The sequence below is a fragment of the Canis lupus genome, chromosome 14, assembly GCF_048164855.1.
Source record: "Canis lupus baileyi chromosome 14, mCanLup2.hap1, whole genome shotgun sequence".
Taxonomy (NCBI): domain Eukaryota; kingdom Metazoa; phylum Chordata; class Mammalia; order Carnivora; family Canidae; genus Canis; species Canis lupus.
The window spans coordinates 31,319,752-31,343,738 of NC_132851.1; the positions used below are offsets into that span (position 1 = coordinate 31,319,752).

Genomic DNA, 23,987 nt, shown 5'->3' on the forward strand with positions numbered 1-23,987 from the left:
GCTCTAAAAATAACAGGGCTTATGGGAAAAGTAGAGTTAGGGACAGGCGAAACCCAAGCCTCGCCATTTTTAACCAGAGGACTGGCAGACGTGATCACAACCCTGTTTAAAATGCTAGCAGAATTTTTAAATAGATTGAATCCAGCACAAAGAGATGCTACAGTAAATGCACAAGAGTCACACAGCTTGATGTGGGAGGGAGGCAGGAAGGGTGGGGTCTGCTGAATTGGGCAGGGGAAAATCACAAGTGCCACCTTGAAGACAAAGAAGGTGGCCAGTCTGGGGCAGGGGGAAGAGCGTGGGCCGAAGGGCATTGTGTACGGCCCCGTGCTTCCTGTGGCTTGCCCGCGCTCCGCTGTTGGTGCATGCTGCAGTCACCTGTTGTTGATGCCACAAGACAGTGACATGCTGGAAAAACTGTAGATGGACCGGCGTGGCCTCAGCGTTACAGCAGCAAAGCTTCCTGCCCACCACGAGTTCTTTTTCAAGATTTTATTTATTTATTCATGAGAGACACAGAGAGAGAGGCAGAGACACAGGCAGAGGGAGAAGCAGGCTCCCTGCAGGGATCCCAATGCGAGACTCCATCCCAGGACCCCGGGGTCACGACCTGAGCTGAAGGCAGACACTCAACCGCTGAGCCACCCAGCGGGGTCCCCCACCATGAGTTTGAACCACAGGAACAAACATTGGTAACAGAGTAGGCTGGACCTAACTCACAGGGCAGTGAAAACGAAATGAAGTCATATAGGCAGAGCATGAGTCACCATGTCTGTGTATACAGGTAGAGCACAAGAAATGTTTGCTGGTAATAATAAAAATATTCGTACGTGTCACCTCTTCACACACCCCCTTCAGTGCTTCAAAGGTGTGATGAGCATCTATCTAGGTCTGCAGGTTTGGGGCCATGGGCCTGGTGAGCTCCATACTCTTCATGCATGGGCGATCCAGAAGTTTCATGGTGCAGCGAGGGTCTCATCTTGGACTTCACACTACCCTTCGTCCAACCAGAGGGTCCACTATCATATGACCAGTAAACTGCGGTCAACTCTGCAAGGTTTTTGGATCTTTAAAAACATTTTTTTCTGCCTTTTCCTCCAGGCCAAGAATTCACCACCACAAGTCAGAAGAGCTTCGAGCAAACAGGTTTCCAAAACATGCTCTCTGGACTGTACCGGCCCGTCATATTCCCAGCCTCAGGAGCTGATCTGACTGCGGCTCATCTCTTCTGTCTGCTGGCCTGTGACCGTGATTCATGCTGTGACGGCTTCATCCTTGCCCAGCTCCAAGGAGGTAATGCCTGGGACAGTGAGGACCAGGGCCTTCTGGTACCAGGACTCATGGTCTTACAAAGGAAAGAGCAGGGTCACTGAAGCCAGGATTCACAATGTGGGGACGGCGTGGGGAGGTGCGGGCATGAGGTGACCACTGAGCTTCTGCAGCCCTGCATGTCGCACAAAGGTGGTTTTCATTCAAAGCATCGTGGGAAGCTATTGAAAGTTTTAAGTGAGGGAATGCCACAATCAGATTTGGATTTTGAAGCTGTGGCTTGAGTGTGCAGAAGGTAACGGGTAGGGAGTTGGAGTAGATGTGGGGTTCAGTTAGGAGCTACGCCCACAGTCCAGGTGAGGGGGTGGGTAGCGTGGGCAGGGTGACAGTGGTAGAAATGGAGATGAAGGGTCAGATTCAAGGTATCCTTAGCCGACAAAACCCACAGGACTCCATAGATATGAGGAGCGGAGAAGGAGGAGGTGTCCAAGACCATTCTTGGTGATCTACTTGTTCACCTGGTTGGACAGCTTGCCTGTGTGGCAAATAACGGAAGATACCAGATGTCAAATTTGGTGATGGGAGAGGAGGATTTGGGACAGTCATGGGCCCATTTACGGTGTGCTAAGCGTGCAGTGCCTTTAAGACATTCACAAGATGTGGATTAAGCTTTTGGGTACCAAGGTCTAGAGCTCAGAGGCGGGGTCCGGGCAGGAGATAGAAATGCATGAATTCCTGGTGTTCAGGTGGTATCAGGGCTGCGGGTCTGGGTGGGATTTCCTGGGAAGAGGGTTCAGGGTGAGAAGGTAGGGGGAAGCAGGCGATCCCTGGTGAGCACCTACATAACGGGGAGGACTTTCGAAGAAGACGGAAAACTAGCGAACGAGCGGCCCGGCAGCTGGAAGGAGCCGAGGAGGCGAGGGAGGTCCATCGTGGAAAGAGGAAGGAAGTTTGTCAATAGATTTGAATGCTGCTCAGAGCACAAACAAGGTGTTTACTGAAAGGGGGGTGGGGCTGCAAGAGAGTGTGTTTGTTGGAGGGGTGGGGCAGGAGTCTGCACTGGACTGAGTTAATTCCTGTGTATTTATTTTATTTATTTATTTAAATATTTTATTTATTTATTCAAGAGAGACACAGAGAGAGAGAGAGAGAGAGACAGAAAGAGAGAGAGAGGCAGAGACACAAGGCAGAGGGAGAGGCAGGCTCCTTGCAAGGAGCCCCATGTGGGACTTGATCCTGGGACTCCAGGATCACAACCTGAGCTGAAGGCAGGCGCTCAATGGCTGAGCCACCCCAGCATCTCTTGCTTTTTTCTTTTTTCTTTATTTATTTAAATTCATTTAGCCAACTTAGAGTACATCATTAGTTTCAGATGTAGAGCTCAATAATTTATCAGTTGCATATAACACCCCGTGCTCATCACATCACGTGCCCTCCAGGACTGAGCTGAATCCTAAAATTCCTTTTAGATTTCGCGCCTTGTGATTATATGTTGTGCATCGATGCTAGTGTTTAGATAGGTGAAAAAATACGTATATATAGAGATATACACACACGTACCCATGCACATCCATGTAAACACACATACGTGTGTGAAATGCGGTGGTTCGGATCCAGGATGCCTTTTGTGAGGCCACCACAATCCCCCCAAGTGCTCTATTACTCACCAAACCATATGGTTTTTCAAGCTGGAAGGTTGATTTCATTTTCCTTAAAATCATATATGGAAGAATTATTTTGTTCCATGGAACACGGGGAGCCCACGAAATCCCTTTTCTTTCCATGACGTGCCTGGCTAGCAGCTCGCTGGCGTTTCCCTCCAAGTGTAACCTGCGACCCGTGAATTATGTTGCGCTGACCGACCACCTCACAAACTGGAGGTCTCTTGGAGACGCACCTAAAACACCAGGCAGATGTTTTTCCCAGGCTTGTCTGGTGGGCAGAGCCGGGGCTTGGAATCAGCAAGCTTTGGCCGGATCCGCCAATGACCAGGAACAGACTCCTGCTCGGTCTTTTTACCAGGGTCTGGAAAGTCATTTAACTTTCTGGCAGATTCCCCCCTCCCTTCCCCTCCCTGCTCTGCCTTCACCAACCTTCAACTCCTAAGTGGCTTTGTCTCTACTGATTATTAAGGACACTTCTGGAGGCTCCTGGACCTACATTTTCGTGAGGTTCAGAGGGACTTGGGTGGCCCCTCGGCCCCTGGGAGTGTGACCGAGGCTGGCAGGCTTCCCCTGGGCTCTCAGCGGGTGCCCCTGCTACTCTGGTGCTGAGGCTCAGCCGGGTAGGGGGCAGGGGGTAGCCCCCCCCCCCGCCACCAGGCCCTCGCTGCCTGCTGGCCACTCCTCCCATCTCAGCTAGGAAAGCCTTTCTCCTTTTCTGCTTCCTTATTATGAAACGAAGTGGTCTCACCAGGTCGGGGAATCTGGAATCCAGCTGTGTGCACCAGGACTGTGGTGCTGTTGATAAAGGCCAACTCCCGCATGTCACCACCCTCTATCCCTATGACCCACTGAGTCAGAAGCTCCATGGTCGGTGCCGAGGAGCGAGCATTTTTAAAGCCCTCCCCGTGTTGTTGATCGAATCAGTCCAAGCTGCTGGTTTGAGAACCAGCAATCAGAGGATCTGTAAGGTCACTTTTTACAGAGATGCTGCTGCTGCTGCTGCTGTTAATATATATATATTTTATCACCTGGAGGTTAAAAGTGGCCAGTGGGAGGGAGAAGGACAAAATGTCAGATTTATAAGCCAGACATCTGAGTCATCTACTTTGGGGAAATATTGGTGAGAGATGAGTTTGAAACTCTCTCTATGGGGGAGCCCTTGTGGCGCAGTGGTTTATGCTGCTTTCAACCCAGGGAGTGATCCTGGGGTCCCGGGATCGAGTCCCACGTCGGGCTCCCTGCATGGAGCCTGCTTCTCCCTCTGCTTGTGTCTCTGCCTCTCTCTCCATCTGTGTCTCTCATGAATAAATAAAATCTTAAAAAAAAAAAAAAGAAAGAAACTCTCTCTGGGCGTGGGCACAAATTAGGATAAAGAAGGGAAGGGGTTATGGGTGGCAGATTTCCTATTTTTTTCTGGAGAATCTGAACAACTATACTACCGAATGAGATTATTTATCAAAATGGAAAATCTGAGTAAAAATACTACTTAGTGGTGTTCAGATTCTGGGGAATCTACAATACTACGTAATGGGATTATTTATCGACCTTATATAAATGACCTAATTTCTAGATCTCAGTAAATTTGGGTAATTAACTTATCTGAGAATCCGTTTCTCCACTAGTAAAACAGAAATAATAATATCTGCAAGGGGATTAACATACTTCAAGCACTTACCATAGTGACTGGCATGTTACAGACCCTGAAGCATCTGAGTTACCTGCCTTCCCTCCCTGAAACCACTGCCGGGTGCCGTAAGCTCAGGACGGGTCTTCCTGACACCAAGCAAAGTTATAACTTCAAGGCAGCTTTTTAACAGTTGGGACATGTATCCAAACTTAGGATATGTATTCAAGACAAATAGTCTAGTGCCTCCCCTAGTTATAGATTTCTCTCTGCACATCCCAGGCCTGGCAAGGGGTGGGGGGGCAGGTGGTCCCACAGCCTCTGCTTGAATGCATCCAGAGACAAGGAGCTCACTTCTTAATAGGGAAGCTTGGGCCATTGCTGCGGAGCTTGTGGTTTTTCACAGAGCCTTACTTGGAATCTGAGTACTCCTTTCTGAGCCCCTTCAAAGTTGGTGTGCATGTACATGTGTGCATGAGAAAGGGGAGAGAGAGAGAGAGAGAGAGAGAGAGAAGCTGCTGTTTATTTGCTAGAAGCCTCAAAAAGATCCCTCTGTGGGGTAGTGGATAGAGAGTGAGGCCAGAGGATTCTGACACTAAGACCCCAGGTGCTGTTGAAGATGTCATGGCTGGTGACCCATCAAGAAGAGCTTTAATGCAGGAGGTTCAACAGGGCAGGCAAGGGGGTGGCCTTCCCTTTGCAAATTGGCCACTATGACACGTGCAGGGCTATCAGGCAAGAGGAACCCAACTGAAAACCAGGCTCCTGAGTTCCAGGCTCTGTCCCTGTGTGCTCCCGAGGGGTTGTTACCTGTTCCCACCCTCCAAGCCCCTCGGGGCACCCACGTGGGTCCCTAGAAGGGCCCTACTTGTTCTTCATCACATCACCCTCTCTTCCCTCTCGTGACTCTGCAGGGCCCATCATCTGTGGGTTGCTGAGCTCCCCCGATGTCCTACTTTGCCATGTCAAAGACTGGAGGGACCCCACTGAAGCCCAGGCTAATGCCACCTGTCCTGGTGTGACATACGACCGGGGGAGCCGCCAGGCGACGTTGCGTCTGGGAGGCCAGGAGTTCGGGGGTAAGTCTCTGCCTGCCGCCTGACTTCTTTCAAAATGGTGAGCCCTGGGTGTTCTATGCAACCGAAGGGTTCTTGAAAATTACATCTGAAACTAATGATGTACTGTATGTTGGCTAATTGAATTTAAATGCAAAAAAACAATGAATTTTCCTCACCAGTGGGGTCTTCTCCTGTGAACCCCCTTTGTACCCTGAGAAGGTTATACTTCTGAAAAAAATAATGGTATCAAAGGTGCTACATAAAACCCAACCAGAGCTTCTCAGCATCTCTCCCAAGGCTGGAGGGAGCTCGCAGCCGGGCAGGTAGGCTGTTGCTGATGATACCAGCTGCACTGCCCATCCTAATTATAGGGGTGCAAGAGGCTGTGAGCCCCACCACGTAGGGTCCGTTGATGCAAATAACTATTCAGCTTGCTCCATCCTCCTCCTCCTCCTTTCAGAAGCTCTTCCATTTCCCACAAACTTATGTACATTCGATCTAGAAGTCACCCCGAGATCATCTGCCCACCCCCTCGTTTTATAGGGATGGGCGTCAGTGCCTGAGGCCCCACGGTGGCCCATCACATCTCCTCTCTGCCTCCTCCAGCCCTGCCCTTGCATCAGGGCTCCACGGGGGAAGAGTCCTGAGCTGGGGACCGACCACACCAGCACGACTTAGTGTGGTCAGGACCGGCGGGTTCAGCATCACCGGAAGCTCATTAGAAATACAGATTCTCGGGTTCCACCCCAGACCCCCAAGGTGGCCCCAGGAATCTGTCCTAGCCAGCTGTCTGGGTAGTGCTGTGTCTGCTGAGTTTGGGAAGTTTGAGAAGCATCAGCTAGGTGACCTGGAAGTTTCCTTCCACCTTCCAACCTGAAACGTCAGAGTTTATGGTGAGAACGGGGCCCAGGAGATCCCTGACTCCCGGTTCCTCTGTGAGGCTGGCCGAAGCCCGGCTCCATCTCACCTCCTCTCTGTTTTTCTGCCAGCATGTGGCTCCAACCCACCCTCTGCTTTGGGAGGGGTGAAAGCATTGCAGGTGGCAGCCTGACAGGACACAGAAGAGGACTAAGGGAAGTTCAAAGAGCCCTTGAAGGCTTCCATCTCTCGGAGACGTTGGTCCTTCAAGAGCTGGAAGCCACTAGAAGTTTGCAGGGCCTGCTTCTCAGTGTAAGGCAACTCTCAGGTTTGTAATGGCAGAGAGCTCAATGTCACCTCCAAGGGGCCCTCCCTGACTACCCTGCAGAGTTCAGTGCTTCCTCCAGTGAAAAACTTCACAGGAATTCCTGAAAATTCCTCTGTTGGGCGGTGTGGAGGGCACTGCCCTGAGAGCGTGCCTTTGCCTGCCTGCTGCTCTTACCTGCCAGCTGGTAGTTTGCCTGTGGTGTTGAATCCCCATTTTGGACACCATTAGTGTGATCTGGAGCAGGTCAGGAAATATCTTCAGGCCTAATTGCTTGTCTACAAAATGGCTTAGTGGGAGGACCTGTCTCCCAGGACTGTGGTGAGGTGGGAGGAGATAGTGGAAAGTATCATAGCTGTGTTCCCCACCACACCGGCTATGAGCCACTCACTACCCTGAGGCCCCCCGGCCGCTGCTAACTCACATACTGCCCCCCCCAACCCGCCTGGCCACAATGCTTCCTTGGAGGGAGGCACTGTTATTAATTCTCCCCATTTTACAGCTGAAGACACTGAGGTACATGGATAAAGTCTTCTCAAGGGCTCAGAGCTTCTAAGTAGAAAGCCTGGGACTGGAAACCAGATAGTATGATTCCAAAGCTGACGTTCTTACCTGCTTCTTGATATTGGCACTTACAGATAATAGGTCTGAGACGAACTTCGTAGGGGGTCTGACACATAGAATTACTGTTAGGTAATATTATTATCGTTTTTAAAAATTTGTCATTGTCTTTTGTTATTTTTAAGAACTAGACCGTATATTTAGAATTTCTAGCTTTACACCATCTAGCATGAAACCTGGCATAGAGAATATACATAATATCTGTGGAATGAATATTTACCAAAGCCTGGACAAAAAAAAATATATATATATTGCCTAATTAGGTGGGATTCCATGAGGCTTAGTTTTTTTGGGGGTAAATAAAATCAAATTGCTTATTTATATGATGGATAGTAAACATATGGTATCCATTATTCTGAGAGGTAGCCCAGGGTGAGCAAACAAGCGTTTGCAGAAAGATGTGTGATATATTCATGGGCAATAAATCCAGAGTAAATTGCTTAACATGGAGCATGTGCTTGGTAGGTGCCCAAGAAATAAAGAATGTGTCCTTGTCTGGCCTCCCTGAGAAGGAGTGATTACCAAATGACTTTTGAAGTTTTTGGTTTCTTTCAATGCCCTGTGGGTATGTGTATATTTTAGGGTATTGGGCAAAGCTTTAAGAAGGGTACCTTTTGCTTTGTTTTTTAAAATATTTTGTTTATTTATGTGAGATAGAGCATGTGTACGTGCGAGAGAGAGTGCATGTATGATAAGAGGGTAGGAGCAGGGGGGAAGAAGACTCCCTACCAAGCAGGAAGCCTAGTGTGGGGCTTGATCTCAGGTCACTGGGATCATGACCTGAGCTGAAGGCAGATGCTTAACTGACTGAGCCACCAGGCTCCACAAGAAGCGCACCCCTTGATGGGGATTTTAGGCACTCTGAGGTATATCCATGATGTTCCAAACTGGGAGTTGCCTTAGATGCAGACTGACCAGGACACCCTTTCCAATTGAGAACAATAGAGCACAAAAGCTCCGTGCCACAGTTATAGGTCACTCCTCAAGTATAATGAGTCCCTGGGAAAGAAACATGGTTTAAATTCTTACTAAAATGTGAGTAGCTGGGATCCCTGGGTGGCGCAGTGGTTTGGCGCCTGCCTTTGGCCCAGGGCGCGATCCTGGAGACCCGGGATCGAATCCCACGTCGGGCTCCCAGTGCATGGAGCCTGCTTCTCCCTCTGCCTGTGTCTCTGCCTCTCTCTCTCTCTCTCTCTCTGTGACTATCATAAATAAATTTAAAAAAAATTAAAAAAAAATGTGAGTAGCTGATAGAGTCCCTTTTCTAACAACAGATATTGATAGCGGGAGAAAGTGAGGATTCCGTGGATTCAGGCAGCTGCAGGGGAGGCCACAGAGCTGATTGAAGCACAAAGGAAGGATCTGGGGACAATAGCAATGAACTCTGTCCCAGCCTCTGCCTTCCCATTTAGCCATTGGTTAGATGCTCATGAAAATGCAGATTCTGGAATCAGACCCTGGGATTCAAATTCCATTTTAAATGCTTACTCCTTATGTGACCTTTCTGGGCCTTGGCCTTCCTGGTTATGAAATGCAGATAATGATGACTTTGGCTCCTTGGGAGGTTAGAAGGATTGAAGGAGGAATGCGTGGTGAAGCACTGGGAGTGGTGCCCGGAACAAGGTGGGCACTCTCAGTAGATAGTAGAGATTATGGAGCAATAGCCTGCATTGAAAATCCTGGAGACAGACTCTGCTTTTCTCTGCTAGCTCTGTGGCCTTGCTCAAAGCACTTAACCTCTCTGAGCCTCAGGGTCTCCATCTATAAAATGGGGGCTCACTTTTTTTTTTAATTTAAATTTGATTACCCAACATTTAGTACATCATTAGTTTCAGATGTAGTTTCCACTTTTTTGTGTATTAGAGAATGAAGCGCTAACGTGCTCTACGGCTGTAGTTTAAGGCACCGTTTCTGAACTTCAAGTCCCTGCCTCCTTGATGGCACATCCCACAGAGGCACCTTGTAGGACTTCCAGTCTGGGTATCTGCTTTCATTGACCAGCTCACCGGTCCTCTGAGAGTCTGGTCTAACAGGTGGCCTGGCTAATGGAGAATTAGGATTTATGTATAAAGTGTAAGTGACTCGCTTGCCATTTGTAGGATATTGCAGCCCAACAGAGTACACTAAATTCAAACAGGAAGCACATCAGTACCCATGTTGCATTGTACAAAGCACTTTCACCCCCCTCAGCACCCTGGTCCTTTGGTACTTGAGCGAGGCAGCTGGTTACCTCACAGTTTTACCCACGAGAGCACAGTTCCAAGCTGTGGCATGTCCTACCTAGAGGAGCTGCCTTTGCATGAAGGCCATAGCTGGGATCTTAGACCTTAGGTGTCAGAGGCCAGAGCCATCGGTGGAAGCTGTCTCCCACACCACCCCATGGTGCTACCTGCTTGTGTTGTCCTAACAAGTTAAGGAGTCCAGTAGTGGACACCCCTCCCTTGCTCTACTCCAGACATGGGGTAGTTCATGTCAGAGACCACATATTCTACTTCAAGGATTTCAAGGATTTTAAAGGGCTGTGGGGAGAAGAGGACAGAAAGCCCCAGGGAAAGTGGGAAGGTCAGGTGTGGCTGTGGAGGTGAGCAGGAATAGCTATAGAGGAGGGATTTTTGGGCTCGTGCATCCATCACTCGTCCTGAGAGCCTGCTGGATGTGGGTGCTGGGCCCACACTGGGGTCCAGGTGGGCGGAGTGGTCTCTGTGCACCAGGAACTCAAAGGTAGTGTTTCATTTGTCTGCCTGAGTGGACTGACCAAGGTTCATGGAACTCAGAACGCCCTTTCAGTACATTTCTCCTCTTTTTTTAAGCCAACCAAATATCAGTTCACAACAAACAAATACAACCAAAACCAACCAACCCTACAAATTACCTGGAGGCCCTTTTATCCAATTGGAAGGCCCAGTGCTTTTCATGGTTGTGAGGTTTCTCTTTCCTGTCATCGGATTTCTGTTTAGACACTTCTCCCAAGAGAGGAATCCACCCAAAATCTGTGTCTCCCAAATTGCCAATGGGCATCTCTGGGTGTTTCAACTATTTGGTGCTGGCTGGATCCATCTTCTCATTTCTAAGGGAAAAGGCTTAGAAGGCTCTGGAACTGCTTATGCCTTCTTTCTGACAATGTCTTGAAGTGCAAATGAATGCAAAATAGGCAGATTAAATGTCCCTTAATGCCCATAGGGACTTAACATTTGACAGGAAAAACAGGCCTTGGAAGAACACTGTTGGGTTTATTATGGATCCCAAAGGCTTCATGCTTTGGGCAGTGGTGAGGCTCAGGCTGATAGCTGGCATCTGTCGCCAGCATAGGAGTCTGTTTTGTATCAGTGAGGGCCATTGTCTCAGGGTGCTGAGGGCTAGGTGGAGAAATTTCCCATGTCTCTGGGATGCCCACCATCACCAGATGCATTTTGAGCAAACCATCCATTGGGCAGCTACAAATAGGATGACCCTGTTATAGTTATTTACAATAGTTGTCATGTGTTTTGCACTAAGCAGAGCCTGAGACAAGGATTTAGGAATGCAGTTTATTTAGGAAGGGAAAGGAATATGAGGTGGACTCTGAAACCCGGGCTTTCTAGTTTGGGATGCTGTCCACTCCTAGGCAGTAGACGCAAACTAACCACCCCAGACACAGCACATGACCTCTCTACGGAAGTGTTCCGAAGTAAATCAAGACCACACAACACCCACCAACCCTCCGAATCAAGGCTCCATGCCAAACCCCAAAACTTCTAAATGTGTATATGTCCCTGTTGCCTTGATTATGGAGAGAGAGGTGATGAGTCAGAGTGTGGAGGCCTGTTTGTGTCACAGGGATATTCTAACTCAACTGTCACGGAAGGAATGGAACAAATATCTGGACAGTCAAAACTGTTTTCCCCTAAAATATTGCTTCACAGGGAAGAGGAGGAATCACGTTTGCTCCAGTTCTATGCGCCCCGTCTCAATCAACAAAATTGAGCCTGGAAAGTTTTGGGGAATGGAGTGAAGGGCTGGAAGTCTGCATTAGGAAAGGCCAGCCTTCCTGTGCTTGGGAAGATAATGCTCTGTGTTTGCTTGGTGGGCTCTGAGTATCATTGATTACATTGTTTTCCTCATTCATCCCTCGAGTTTATTAATGTATGAACAGCAGTTCTGCAGCAGGGATGATGTCAGGTGTGGGTGATATAGAGAGGAACAAAGCCTGTTCCCAACCTTGGAAAGCTCTAGTACAGTCAATGGACAGTGACAGTCAAGTGTGAGATTAAAGATTCAGGTGTTTGTTGAGTGCTCTACAAATCCAGAGGAAGAGCATGTAACCCAGCCAGAGGGTTCGTGGGGCTTTCTAGTAGGAGATGATGCTGACTCTGATTTTTAAAGAATGAGTAGAGGCTAACCAGTTGGAAGAGGGTGAGAGTTCGAGGCAGAGAGGGGATATCTGGGCAGTGATGCAGAAGCCTGGAAGCCTGCAAAGACAAGCCCCTTGGAGATGACACATGGTCGCTCATGCTGCCAAGATTGAGGTCCCAGAGAAGTGAATTCTGAAATGTGTGGTAGCTATCACAAGACTGAGGGTAGAATTGCCTTTCGGAAAGGATACCCTGGTGCTGTGTGGCTGGGGGGTGGGAAGGAGTCTAGGGAACCAATGAAAGACTGTGATAAGCCAAGAGGGAGGGTCCCACGGACAGGGTATGTTTGAGACCAGTTTGGGAAACAGGTTGGTTGGATGTGGAGGTTGATGCCAGGGAGGAGGATGGCTCTGAGAGGAGTGAGTGCCCTTGACCAACTCCAGAAGTAGGAGGAGCTGAGTGTGGATATGGAAATGGGGTGGGAAATGGGGAAGACAAGAGAGAGGACAGTGCCATCCCTTCCACTCCCATGTCCTCTGTGCATGCCTGTGGAAACCTGGCAGTTGCCTCCCAAGGCCTTACAACTTTCTCTGTGGCGATTTAAAACATTTGCACATCAGTCTGTAGATATCGGTTGGTGACTTTCTGAATCTACCAGATGCTCAACTTTTCGAGTGCAGAAGTGAACTGAATCCCATTGGATTGAATGGTGTCAAAATGAGCAAACGCCAAGGATAAGGTGAAGACTCACCTTTTCCAGGCTAGAAGCCACAGGGTTCTGTTGCCTCAAGGTGGACAAAAAGTGGGTAAGGAAATTCCATCCCCACCACAGTTTAGTGCATTCTGGACCCAAACACAGCCTTAGACCTGTGTGCACCTGTGTGGAGCCCCTGTTCTTCTCTGGGTGATGGAGAGCATCTCTAAGTTTCCTTGCTACTCCATGAAAATCAGGACACACCACCTCAAGATGTTCTAGACAATGTGTGAGAGGCTCACCCACTCACCCAAGTCAGGAATGAGGACTACTGAGTGGTGGAGAAATCCTTGAGGGATTGTTGCTCTTCGGAAGGGATAGCGATGGGGATGTGGATGAAGGCTCATTGAGGGCCCATGATCAAAATGCTCAGTAGTATCTCATGGTAAACTACTTTGTAAAGTGGTCCTTCATTTTAGTCTTCTATTTGAGAGCAATAAAGCACTGTAGAGATAAGATGTCATTTTTTCCTCCTTTTACAGGATAAATAAGAATACTAATGCAAAGCTTAAACTATTTTGAAAATTTTACTTTATTTTACTTACACCTATGTTACCAAAAGTATCTATATCTATCTATCTATCTATCTATCTATCTATCTATCTATCTATCTATCATCTATCCATTTATCCATCCCACATAGTGTGGCATAGTCAGTATACCACATAAATTTGGGTGTTAAAAGATTTAAGAAACAAATTCTCTAATTACTTTTGAGACAAGGCCCAAAGTCCCCTCGCCTGCCCTTTGTCACAAGAAAATGTGGTCAAGAAAGATGGCAGAGCAGAGCAGATTGAGCAGATGGCCCTGCTCGGTGTTGGTGTTGGAGGAGTATACGATGGGCTCCTCAGGAGTGTGTAGACTGAGTTTCAAACTGTCAGAGATCCAAGTCTAGATCTCCCAGATATCATAGGTTTTAATTTCCCCTCATTTTTATAAGTGACATCCACCCTCTGAAGTGGGTGATGAGAGAATTATGAGTAGGTCTTTTAGGGAAATGTGTAATCACAATATTGGGCAGTGTGAGATGTTCTAGAATTATTCTGTATTCCCATTTTAGAAGCAAAACCAAATGGAAGCACAACTCAACATTGTTGGCTCCCACCCCCACCCCTAGCATAGAGCATGGCCATCTTGGGAGGGGCAGGGGCTCATGACTTTAATAGCTGAGTTTTCCAAATCGTTCACTCTTTAAACCTCTTTAAACCTCCTTGAACACCTCTCTAAACAGAAGCACATCTGCAGATGTTTGCCATTTTGGATGGACAGAATTGTGATTGAGAACATGGGGTATAGAGCCAAGCAGGTGGGATTTGAATTCTGGCATTGACTTCTCTGGATTTTGATCTTCACCTGGTATTTAGGGACAAGAATACTTATCTGTGAGGTTGAAGTAAAGCAATATCTGGAAGGTGCTCATCATAGTGTTGGGCAAGTGGCAATGACTCTTAATAACAATTGACTATAATAATATATGGTTCTTGATGATAATGAGCAACATGTCATCACTTCTTGAGGTCTCAGGTTGGGTGCCAGGCGTTTCCTGCCATTAGCGGAATGTTTGCCTCCAGAACCTGTGTCTTCTGAACTCTTTCCTCAGCCTTTCATAGCTCAGGGGGACAGGCAGGATCTTAGGGCTGAGCAGAGGCAAGAGAGGAAGGCTTTTTTTTTTCAGATTTTATTTATTCATGAGAGATACAGAGAGAGAAGCAGAGACATAGGCAGAGGGAGAAGCAGGCTCCCACAGAGTTTCTGTGGAGGGATGAAACAGTTCCGTATCCTGCTTGTGGCAATGGATACTTGAATTTTCACATTGGGTAAAGTTTCAAAGAACTGTATACTAGAAATTTATTTTAAGATTTTATTTATTTATTCATGAAAGAAACACAGAGAGAGGCAGAGACATAGGCAGAGAGAGAAGCAGGCTCCCTGTGGGGAGCCTGATGCGGGACTGGATCCCAGGACCCTGGGATCACGCTCTGAGCCGAAGGCAGACACTCAATCGCTGAGCCACCCAGATGCCCCAAGAGAGGCAAATTTGACCATCAAGGAATGGTGTGCAAAGCCAGTCTCATCTGGATGATTCCAGGGGGATGTAGCTCAGCAGAAAGGAACACTGAATAATACTAATAATGAATCAAATAATGGCAGCTGCCCATCATAGAGTGAATATCAAATGTCTAGGGCCACAGAAGACAGTTCACAGTATTCCCACCCTCCCAAATATGATCCCTGCTTGCCTATGTGGTGAGATTCTCAGAGGGCATCCATGACATGGACAATTGACACAGTACTGGAGTCTCTATGGGCTTGGTTCTCTTTCAGCCAATCCCCATTACCTTCACTGGTTCTGTGTCATAAGAAAATCTCTTTGTTGCCCTGCACAAGACACCTGGGGTCTGACCAGCTCTGGTTTTGTACCGGGGATCTGGAGGACAGCTCCACGACGCTCTCTGTGTGGGGGTGCACCTTGATAGGAAATGGGGTTCTCAGGCCAGGAGCGGCCCCTGTGGGAGAGGTGGGTCAGTGTGGCCAAAGCAGGTCCCTTTGAGAACAAGCCCATTCAAGCTCGTAAAAATAATTATCTCTCCTTGCAGTTCCGGTAGCCCTGGAAGGAACTTCGGGCACCGTTACCAGCTTCCAGCGGGTTTATCTCTGGAAAGGTGAGATGTGGGGCGGAGGGGGGGAGCGAGGATGCTGATTACACCAGACGGTTGGGCCCCACCTCCCGTTCACAGGGCACTTTGCTTCCCAGAAAGAAACAATCGTAGAGATTTGCTTTCCAAGTGAGTGCTCTGTGTGGCATAGATGGGCCTGACCCTCATCAGATAAGACACCAAGCCCCAGAAGAAACATGACAAGTGTCGAAGTCCCAGGAAGGATGGGGGAAGGGAGCAGGGCTTCCTGTGAGATCAAGTTCGCTGCCCTTGCTCTGGGGTGGGCGCTCCCAGGCTGCTGCAGACCAGGGAGGCATTTCTTCAGGGCTCTCAGCCACAGGGGGCTGGTCTCATGGCCAAGGGACACATGAGCCCGGCTTGGAGGTAGTGCTATTGCAGGTGCATGGAGCACGCTGGGGCTGCAGATAAACCCACACTTGGATCTCCCTGCTGCTTTTGTCCTCCTCCGAATCTCCTGAGCATTGACCAAGTGCCTACTCAGAGCTGGGGCAGGGCAAAGTATTTGGGATGAGTCTGAATGACATGGGATAAAAGAGTCGAGTGAGGCATGGCCTTCACCTGTAGGAGGCTCCAGCCTCAGGAGGCAGCCTGAGCAGCAGATCCATACAGGCCATGGGGCCAGTGGGAGGAGGAGGACAGATCCCGCCCCACATCACGTCCCTCCTCTTCCCGGGATGCCTCCCTCACTCATATCGGGTCCCTGTAGAGACATGATTGGTGACCCTGGTGACCTGTTTTTGTGACCTCATGGGAAGGAGCATAGAGTGTGGGGCAGAGTCACTGTGTATGATTTCTGGTTGAGTCACCTCCTCATGGCCTTGCGCACACCATTCACACCCTCCAAGCCCCGTCTCCTCATGGGCAGCACAGGAATGAGTGCTTGCCTCCCAGAGCTGCATGGGCGTGGGCCCAGGGGTCACATATGCAGTGCTGGGAGCTGTGCCGGGTGCATGGGGTGGCTGACTCAAACTGGGGCTGGAGAGGCTGGATGGAGGGACAGGAGGGACAGGAGAGAAAGAAACAGAGAATGCCCACCATTTGCTCATTCTAATGATTTCACTAGATGATACACCTCTTTTTTGCATTTAGCTGTCCCTATAAGGAGGCTATACTGAGGGATGGTATTGAGGGGATACATTTTAGTCATTTTGCAGACAAGATAAGGTGTGGAGAGGTTTGGTGAAATGCCCCCAGAGGTCCCTGTGGGGGACCAGAGGGCCCAGACTCTGGCTCCAAGTTTAGTGCTTCCTAGTTATCAAAAATTTCTTTTTTAAAATAAAGAGTTTATTTATGAGAGAGAGAGAGAGAGAGAGAGAGTGCATGAGTGGAGGAGGGGCAGAGGGAGAGGGAGAAGTAGACTTCCCGATGAGCAGAGAGGCTGATGCAAGACTCAATCCCAGGACCCTGGGATCATGACCTGAGCCAAAGGCAGATGCTTAACTGATTGAGCCCCAGGCACCCCCAAAATTTCTGATAAATAAGCTGCTGGCTGGTGAAGAATTAAGGAAGAGCTTCTTCCACAGACATGTGCCGCATGGAGCAGAAGCCCCCAAAGGCTTGTCTGATACCCGCTTCTCCCCATAGGCTCACTCTGCTCTCATGGAGACAAATTCCCAGCATGGAGATTTTTAAATTTTTTTTTTCAAATTCTAGTTCATCAACTTTCCTCCTGCATATTCTGGGATAGACTATTTCATCTCTATGCATTTCTGTTTTCTCTGGAGTAAAATGAGAATCTTACTCCTTTTTCACAGGGTGTTCTAAAAACCAATATTTATGGGTACGTTTCATCACCTTTGCAATGAATCATTTCAGTATCAAGGACAATAATGATTCTGGTATTGAGAGGTTGGCTGATGTTCCACAAAAGGCCAAAGAGTACAGGCCTCTGCCACTGGATTCGGCCCAGACCCTGTCTCGGACACCTGGCGGTGGACCGTGAGGATTTCCCACATTGTCATTTTGTTGACAAGAAGAATATCTCCTTTTTTCCATCCCAATGTAAGATTAACAATCCTTTTATTTTTTTTGCCCTCTCAGAGTCTGACATGGGATCTCGGTCTGAGTCTATGGGATGTAGGAGAGACATGGAACCAAGGCCAGCATCTCCAACAGAAACAGGTACCAGTCCCCAAACCCTTTTATATGCCTGGGTGTCTGGCTGTGGAGACAAGATGGTGACACCAGGCTTTTGATCAGTGAATGAGCCTGTTAGCATCACTGCACTCCATAGCTAGGGACTATTCTCTAGCTCTTCAACCAGTTATTCATTTCACAAATACAGGCAGCTCCTCAGGGGGGCATTGGGCACTGAAAGGAAAGTGAAATCATTGCAGAATCATCACTGCCCCTGGAAAAGCAAACAACCATAGCAACGAAAGACTCTTAAAGACCAAGCTTCATCCAACTGCGGGCAGTGAGTGCAAACAGAATGTACAGATTCTGGAATTGTGTGGGGAGACAGATTTCTTGAGAAAGAGTCATTTAATGCAGTGGAAGATCTAAAGCCATACATTAACAGGGGCAGAAAGTATGTGCAGAGACACTCTATCCTTAGCATCTGCAATTGTTATTTCTCAGGTGGAGTGAAAACTCAGGGTGGGAGCAGGGAGGAGAGAGGGAGAGGAAGAGGAAGGAGGATGAGGAAGTCGAGAAGAGAAGGGAAAGGAAGGGTAGACAGGGAAAGGGAGAGGGGAAGTAGGTCGGTCTACCAGCACAGAGGAGGCAGCATGGCATCATGGGAGAAACACCACATTGCAAAGCAGATAGATTAGGGGTTGAGCCACTTTTTTGGGCTACTTACGCTACCTGCACAGCCATGGGTACTTTGCTCACCTGCTAAGAGCCTTGATTTATCATGTGTAGAATGTAGCTTGCTCTTCACTAATCCGGTTATAGTTGATACACCAGGTAAAACACCTGGCACATTGCCCAGTACTTAACAGATGCCACCCAAACCATAGCTTCTTCTCCTTCCCAGGGCTTTTTTCCAGATCCAATGAGATAAGGTACAAAAACCACCCCAAGTGGGGCTCATCCATAGTAGTTTGACAGTTATGAGTTCATCCTGCATTCGTAGAGTTGCAGGACCTGAGGGTTGTGCCCTGGTTTAGAGTATGGGTTCTGAGGCCAGGAGAGCAGGCTTCAAAACTCAGCTCTGCCTCTGTCTGCCTGTGCAATCCTGAGTCACCTTCCTTGTGCCTCAGTTTCTCCCTCAGTAAATGAGAGAGAGAGAGAGAGAAGTTCCCAGGAGCCAGGGCAGTTGTGGGAATTGAGAGAGTAGGTAATGCTGAAAATCGCAGTGGCACAGAGCAGGTGCTCAACAGCTGGTGGCTGTTCTTACATGGTGGTGGCAGTGGTATCGGTGATGATGATGATCCTAGCACCCATCCTGGCTCATAGCAAGCCTTATTTTTTTTTAAATATATTTAAGTTAGATTTAATTAATATATACTGTATTATTAGTATTGGAGATAGAACACAGTGATTCATCAACTGTGCAGTGGCCAGTGCTCATTACCTCCAGTGCCCTCCTTAATACCCATCAACCAGATTTCTGTAAAGTTCTGTCCCCAGTCCTCTTTTTTCCTGTATTGCCTGTCAGACAGCAGGTCCTGGTCTGGCATGGAAACTAGGGTCAGGGTACATATTCCTGTCCAATGCTCATAGCACCTTCAGAGGTCTTCCCGTGGAAGCTTTAATTTTGCCAGCAGGGTGTGGGAGAGGGTGAGTGGGCGCCTCGCATAAACAAGCACATGGCTGGGTTTCTTCTACACAATGACCCAGGCCCTCACCTTTCCGATTGATGCCCAAGCAAATTGGCAAATTCATTCTGCCTTGGGAACCTCCCGAACACATGGCTGGTGTTCAAGTTCATCTGCTGCCAGCTATGGTTTTCCTGCTGGAACAAGGGTGAGTTCAGCACTCACCAGGGAGGGGACCAGAAGAGAGCGAGCTCCCTACTTGAGCCTTCTGGTGGTTCTGCATTTGGTGTTTTCTACGCATCTTGTCCCAGAGGTTAGGGCAACTCTGCTGACTGGTGTTATGGCTCCCACTTTATCAGTAAGACATGTGAGGCCTCATGTGCCTCAGTATCCCCTGATTGAGCTGTTCAGGACCAATTAAGCAGCTCCAGATTCAAGCTGTGGGCCGCTGTGCCTCTGAAGCCTAGATTCCTCTAGAACACAGCCAATCCTTGGCACAGTGTGGGCTGCAGAGCTGAGTCCTGGTGGCCCCCGGCTGATGGATTTTGTTTCATGTGCAGAGCAGACTTCTTCTTCTTTTTTTTTTTTTTAACTGACCCAATATTTTTAAATTGGGAGGTTTTATATAAAATGAGATTTCAAGTTTCTTTAGAGGAAAACAGAGGAAAAGCTCTGGGCGTACTGGCTTCAGATTCCCACCTGGCGACCGTCCTCTGAGCTGAGTTGAATTGCCCTTGCCATCAGGAGCCTGGCTTCTGCTGGCACTCCTGCTGGCAATGGCATTCTTGGGGCACTATTGTTTGGGTTGCCCACCCCCCTGTACCTTACCTCGTGGCAAGGTACAGGTGAATGATGGTGGAGCAATCCTAGATAGTCTATAAAATCCATCATTATCCCCTGTGTCAGGCCACACCTACAAAACCATCACAGGACTCCCACAAGAAGTGGAGTCCCCTCACTCCCCCACCCCACCCCCACCAGGGGAGCTGAACCTCCCCTTCCCCCTGCCCAAGACCTTGGAAAGAATCAGGGTGAATAGACCCAGCTTGGCTCAGTTTTCCCTTTCTGAGCTGATTAAATTCCTGGGCTTAGGGAGATAACATCCCTGCAGGAAAGACCCCTTTGATCTGCTCCTCTGTGGCTGGGCCCAGAGCCACCACCATGCCCTGTTTACCTGGCCTGAGCTCCCCGATGTCCCTGAGAATGGCCTCCCCAGTTCAGAGCATGGTAAGGGATTGTCTGTTTTCTGCCCCAGGAAAGACAGCAACATGGTCTTTGGGGTCTCTGGCAAGGCTAGCCTTTTGGCCTTGGCAGATGTTAGTAAAGCCTTTATCTCTTGTGGTGGATTTTGTTGGTGAAAAAGGTCAGTCTTCAGGAACCTGCTCCATGGAGCATGGAGAGTGGGCTCCCGGGAGGATGCTCAAGCCCAAGGCAAATGGGAGTCCATATGGCATGTCATGCACCTTATGCCAGAGCCCTGGGCTAAGACACATTGTAAACGGGCTCCAGCTCAACTCCATGAATTGCTTCATGCCCCCAGTGTAAGCATCTCTGCAAAGTCAGAGCTCTCATGAAGGGCATAAATAGGCTCCTCACCCCCAGGCCTGGAACATTGGGGTCCTCCTCCCTGGAGAACCTTTTTATAGAGCAACAGAACATCAGAGCAGGAGGGAACAGCATTGGCCTTGAAGCTCAGGAGGACTAGATAGTAGATAGGTGAGGAAGAGGGGAGAGCATGGACAACAGTCCTGGGGCAGCAAGCAGTATGGCAATGCTTCTGGAGTGTGAGTTGAGGACTGGAGATAAAGCTTAAAATATAGGTAGAGCCTGGACCAAGAAGAAAGCTTGGACTTCCATCCTGTGGGCAGCAGGGCACCAGAAAGAGCCTTAAGCCAGCAGTCATGGCATGTGAAGATATAAAGAAAGACCAGTCAAGCTGGAGATTTCAGATGGGGCAGAGCAGAGCTGAAAGCTGTCTTCACAGATGAAGGCTGCCATTTGGGAAAGAGACGGGATTTCTGTGTGGCTTCAAAAGATAGGAGCATCTGTGGTTCAAAGTGACAGATTTGACTTCACAACTTCTGAATGGTGGAGTGGGGTGCTCTGGTCAACCCAGACAGATCACGCAGGGGTACAGGGGCATCGACCAGAAATACTATGGGGAAACTCCTGCCTTGGGTGAAAAGTTGAACCAGATGGCTCTCAGTGTTTCTTCCAAACTAAGATTCTAAGATTTTGCAACTCTATAATTTTTAGGACTTTCTGAAAACTTCTGAATCCTTTCTGCCTGGCTAGACTCCCAGGCCCATGGCCTCCAGACCTCCTCTGGCTTCACATAGCCTAAAAAAAAACATGTATGTGTGTGTGTGTGTGGTGTTTGTGTGTGAGAGAGAAAGACAGTGAGAGACACACATAAACAGAGGGGTGGGGACAGAGAGAGGCCTGTTGTAGAGTTAAAGCGAAGGATATTGATTCTCTCCTTCTTTTTTAGATTTGACAACAGAGCTTTTCTCCCCTGTGGACCTTGACCAGGTCATTGTCAATGGAAGCCAATCCCTGCCCAGCCAGCAGCACTGGCTTTTCAAACACCTGTTTTCACCTCAGCAGGCAAACCTGTGGTGCCTGTCTCGTAAGTATCCTTAGACCTCATCCTTCCTCTTCTAGATCCACTGGTCAGGCAACACAAACCTGGTTTAACTCTCAAGAAATAGATATGATGAAACTCGATGGCATAACTCAGGGGTCACTTCAGTGTTAGTACAATCAATGATATAGAAGAAAGACAGGATATAACCCATATCTTCAAGAAGCTCATGGTATAGATAATCTCTACTCTACTCCCAGAACCTATCATCCATCTATCTATGCATCCACCCACTCATCATCCACTCACCCATCATCCATCCATCCATCCCTCTATTCATCCATCATCCTTATTTCATCTATCCACCCATCTATCCACTCATTCATCCATCCATTTATCCATCCACCCATCCATCCATCCATCCATTCATCCATCCATCCCTCCATCATCCACCCATCCATCCATCCACCCATCATCCATCTATCCATCCATCCATCCACCCACCAATCATCCATCCATCCATCCATCTACCCATCATCCATCCATCCATCCATCCATCCATCCATCCATCCATCCATCCTTTTACCCAACAGGCATGTGCTATGTCTATCATGCGTTATGTTCTAAGCCTTGGGTTTGACCTTGGGGATGAGAAAACAGAAGAAGATGAATTAATTATGACCCCTCCCTGTGAGGGAGCTACCATATTCCAGTGGAAAACTCTGACATGGGAGTGGGAGCAGGGGAGATCATTCACAGAGTTCAAAGTTTTTATAGTCCTGTGGGCTCTGATCCCAACTGCCTCTGAGATGGTCTGCGTAGATCCAATGGAATACTGCCCTATCGTCTCCTGTATTTATGAGTTTACACCGCACTCTTCACTTTCTTAGACTGCTTTTATTCAGAGCCACATGGACTCCTTGTTTGGTGGACAGTCCCCTCCCCAGCTAGCAGAACCTCATTGTTTTTTCTTGGGCCTTCCAGACTGGGTAGTCTCAACTGTCCTGGGCCTCTGTCCTCCCAGGAGGAATCCCTACCAAGTGTAGAGGGACCTGTAGAGGTTCCTTTCCTGCAGACCTCCCAAGGGCTAAAACCCATTGCTTCTTTGCCTGCAGGCTGTGTCCAGGAGCCCTCTTTCTGTCAGCTGGTGGAGATAACAGACAGTGCACCCTTGTATTTCACCTGCGCCCTCTACCCAGAAGCCCGGGTGTGTGACAATGTAATGGAGTCCAGTCCCAAGGGGTGCAGACTGATCCTGCCCCACAGGCCAGAGACCCTGTTCCGGAAGAAAGGTGAGTGCTTGGTGGGCATCTGCACAAACTGCATTTCCAGTGGTCTACTAGCTCTGTGGTTTTAGAAGTATCCAAATTAACTTATTCTTCCTTTTAAAATTGAAGTTACTCATGCTCCTTGCAGTAATGTGAAGTCATTTAGAAATGCAGGATGTTGACTATAGAGACCAATCCTGTCCTGCAATCCCACTCCTTAGAAAAAGCCACCATTAATGCACATATCAGTTAAAATTCCATTTGGCTGTATATCACAGAAAATGCCAACGGTGGCTTTAACAAGATAGAAGTTGCTTTTTCCCCTGAGGACATTAATGACATTTCTTTTTTTGGAGTCCCACCCCCCCCTCCGCCATGCAGTCTCCATTTCTTCCAAGATGTTATCATGCTTCATTTACTGTTCTATCAGTGCTGGAGGTCTTTCTCAGAGATCTGGCAACCCTTGGTTTCGCACTCAAATGTAAGAGAGGGACCCAGAAGCTGATTGGGAGGCTTAGAGTATGTGGTGAGAGCTTACTGACTTTTAAGTTTCCCTGTAGGATAATCTAGTTGGGCTACCCTTTGGGAAATCCCTCTGGTTATTATCTTTAGGTCCTTCCCTATGTAGGAATCTTGTAATATCTGGCCTGGGGCTATGAGCCTGGCTGATATTCATTTGGATACCAAATAAAGTTGGAAGATGGGAGTCTCAACCTTCACCATGTGGATGAACTTGAAGGAATCCCCTAGTTTCAGTGTGAAACTCCCACCATGAACTCCACCTGATGCACCCAAGAGAGACTCTCTTTTTGGACCTCTCCAGAGGATAAACCTTCCACCTTCTTCTATGGTGGGGAGAGGACACTCGTCTACTGTGCAAAAGAGAGGAAGCCATCTGGAGACCTAACTGCTTCTTAAAGAGATTTCCAGCCTATCCTGGTTTAGCCCACCTTCATCCCAGTGATACCAACACTTAAACTTTTTGGAATTCCAGAAGGTGTATAGGATTTCTTCTTGTTCTTCCCACAGAAAAGTCACTGACTGGGTTTTCTTAGGTCTACAAAGTGAACTTTGTATTCCTCTGTGTTCTTTCTGGCTTTCACAACTTTGTTGCTCCATCCCCTCTTCTATTCTCTTTATGCCTGTGGGTGTGAGCCTTTACAATAATCTCCTTACTGTTATTTTTGTGAGATCTGGATGAAAGCAGAGCATAAGCATGGGAGTTGAATACGCCATCTTTAATTGGAAG

General features: G+C 48.3%; 1 protein-coding gene across 2 annotated transcripts in view; it reads left to right on the top strand.

Moving 5' to 3' along the window:
* The window catches only part of TG (thyroglobulin), a 248,977-nt gene that overhangs the window by 68,036 nt on the left and 156,954 nt on the right, over positions 1 to 23,987 (top strand). For both annotated transcript variants that reach the window (XM_072774560.1, XM_072774561.1), the window contains 6 exons: positions 1,102 to 1,293; positions 5,472 to 5,636; positions 15,102 to 15,167; positions 17,223 to 17,303; positions 21,378 to 21,515; positions 22,586 to 22,762. In XM_072774560.1, the coding sequence (XP_072630661.1) occupies positions 1,102 to 1,293; positions 5,472 to 5,636; positions 15,102 to 15,167; positions 17,223 to 17,303; positions 21,378 to 21,515; positions 22,586 to 22,762 (819 nt within the window). The remainder of the gene's footprint in view (positions 1 to 1,101; positions 1,294 to 5,471; positions 5,637 to 15,101; positions 15,168 to 17,222; positions 17,304 to 21,377; positions 21,516 to 22,585; positions 22,763 to 23,987) is intronic.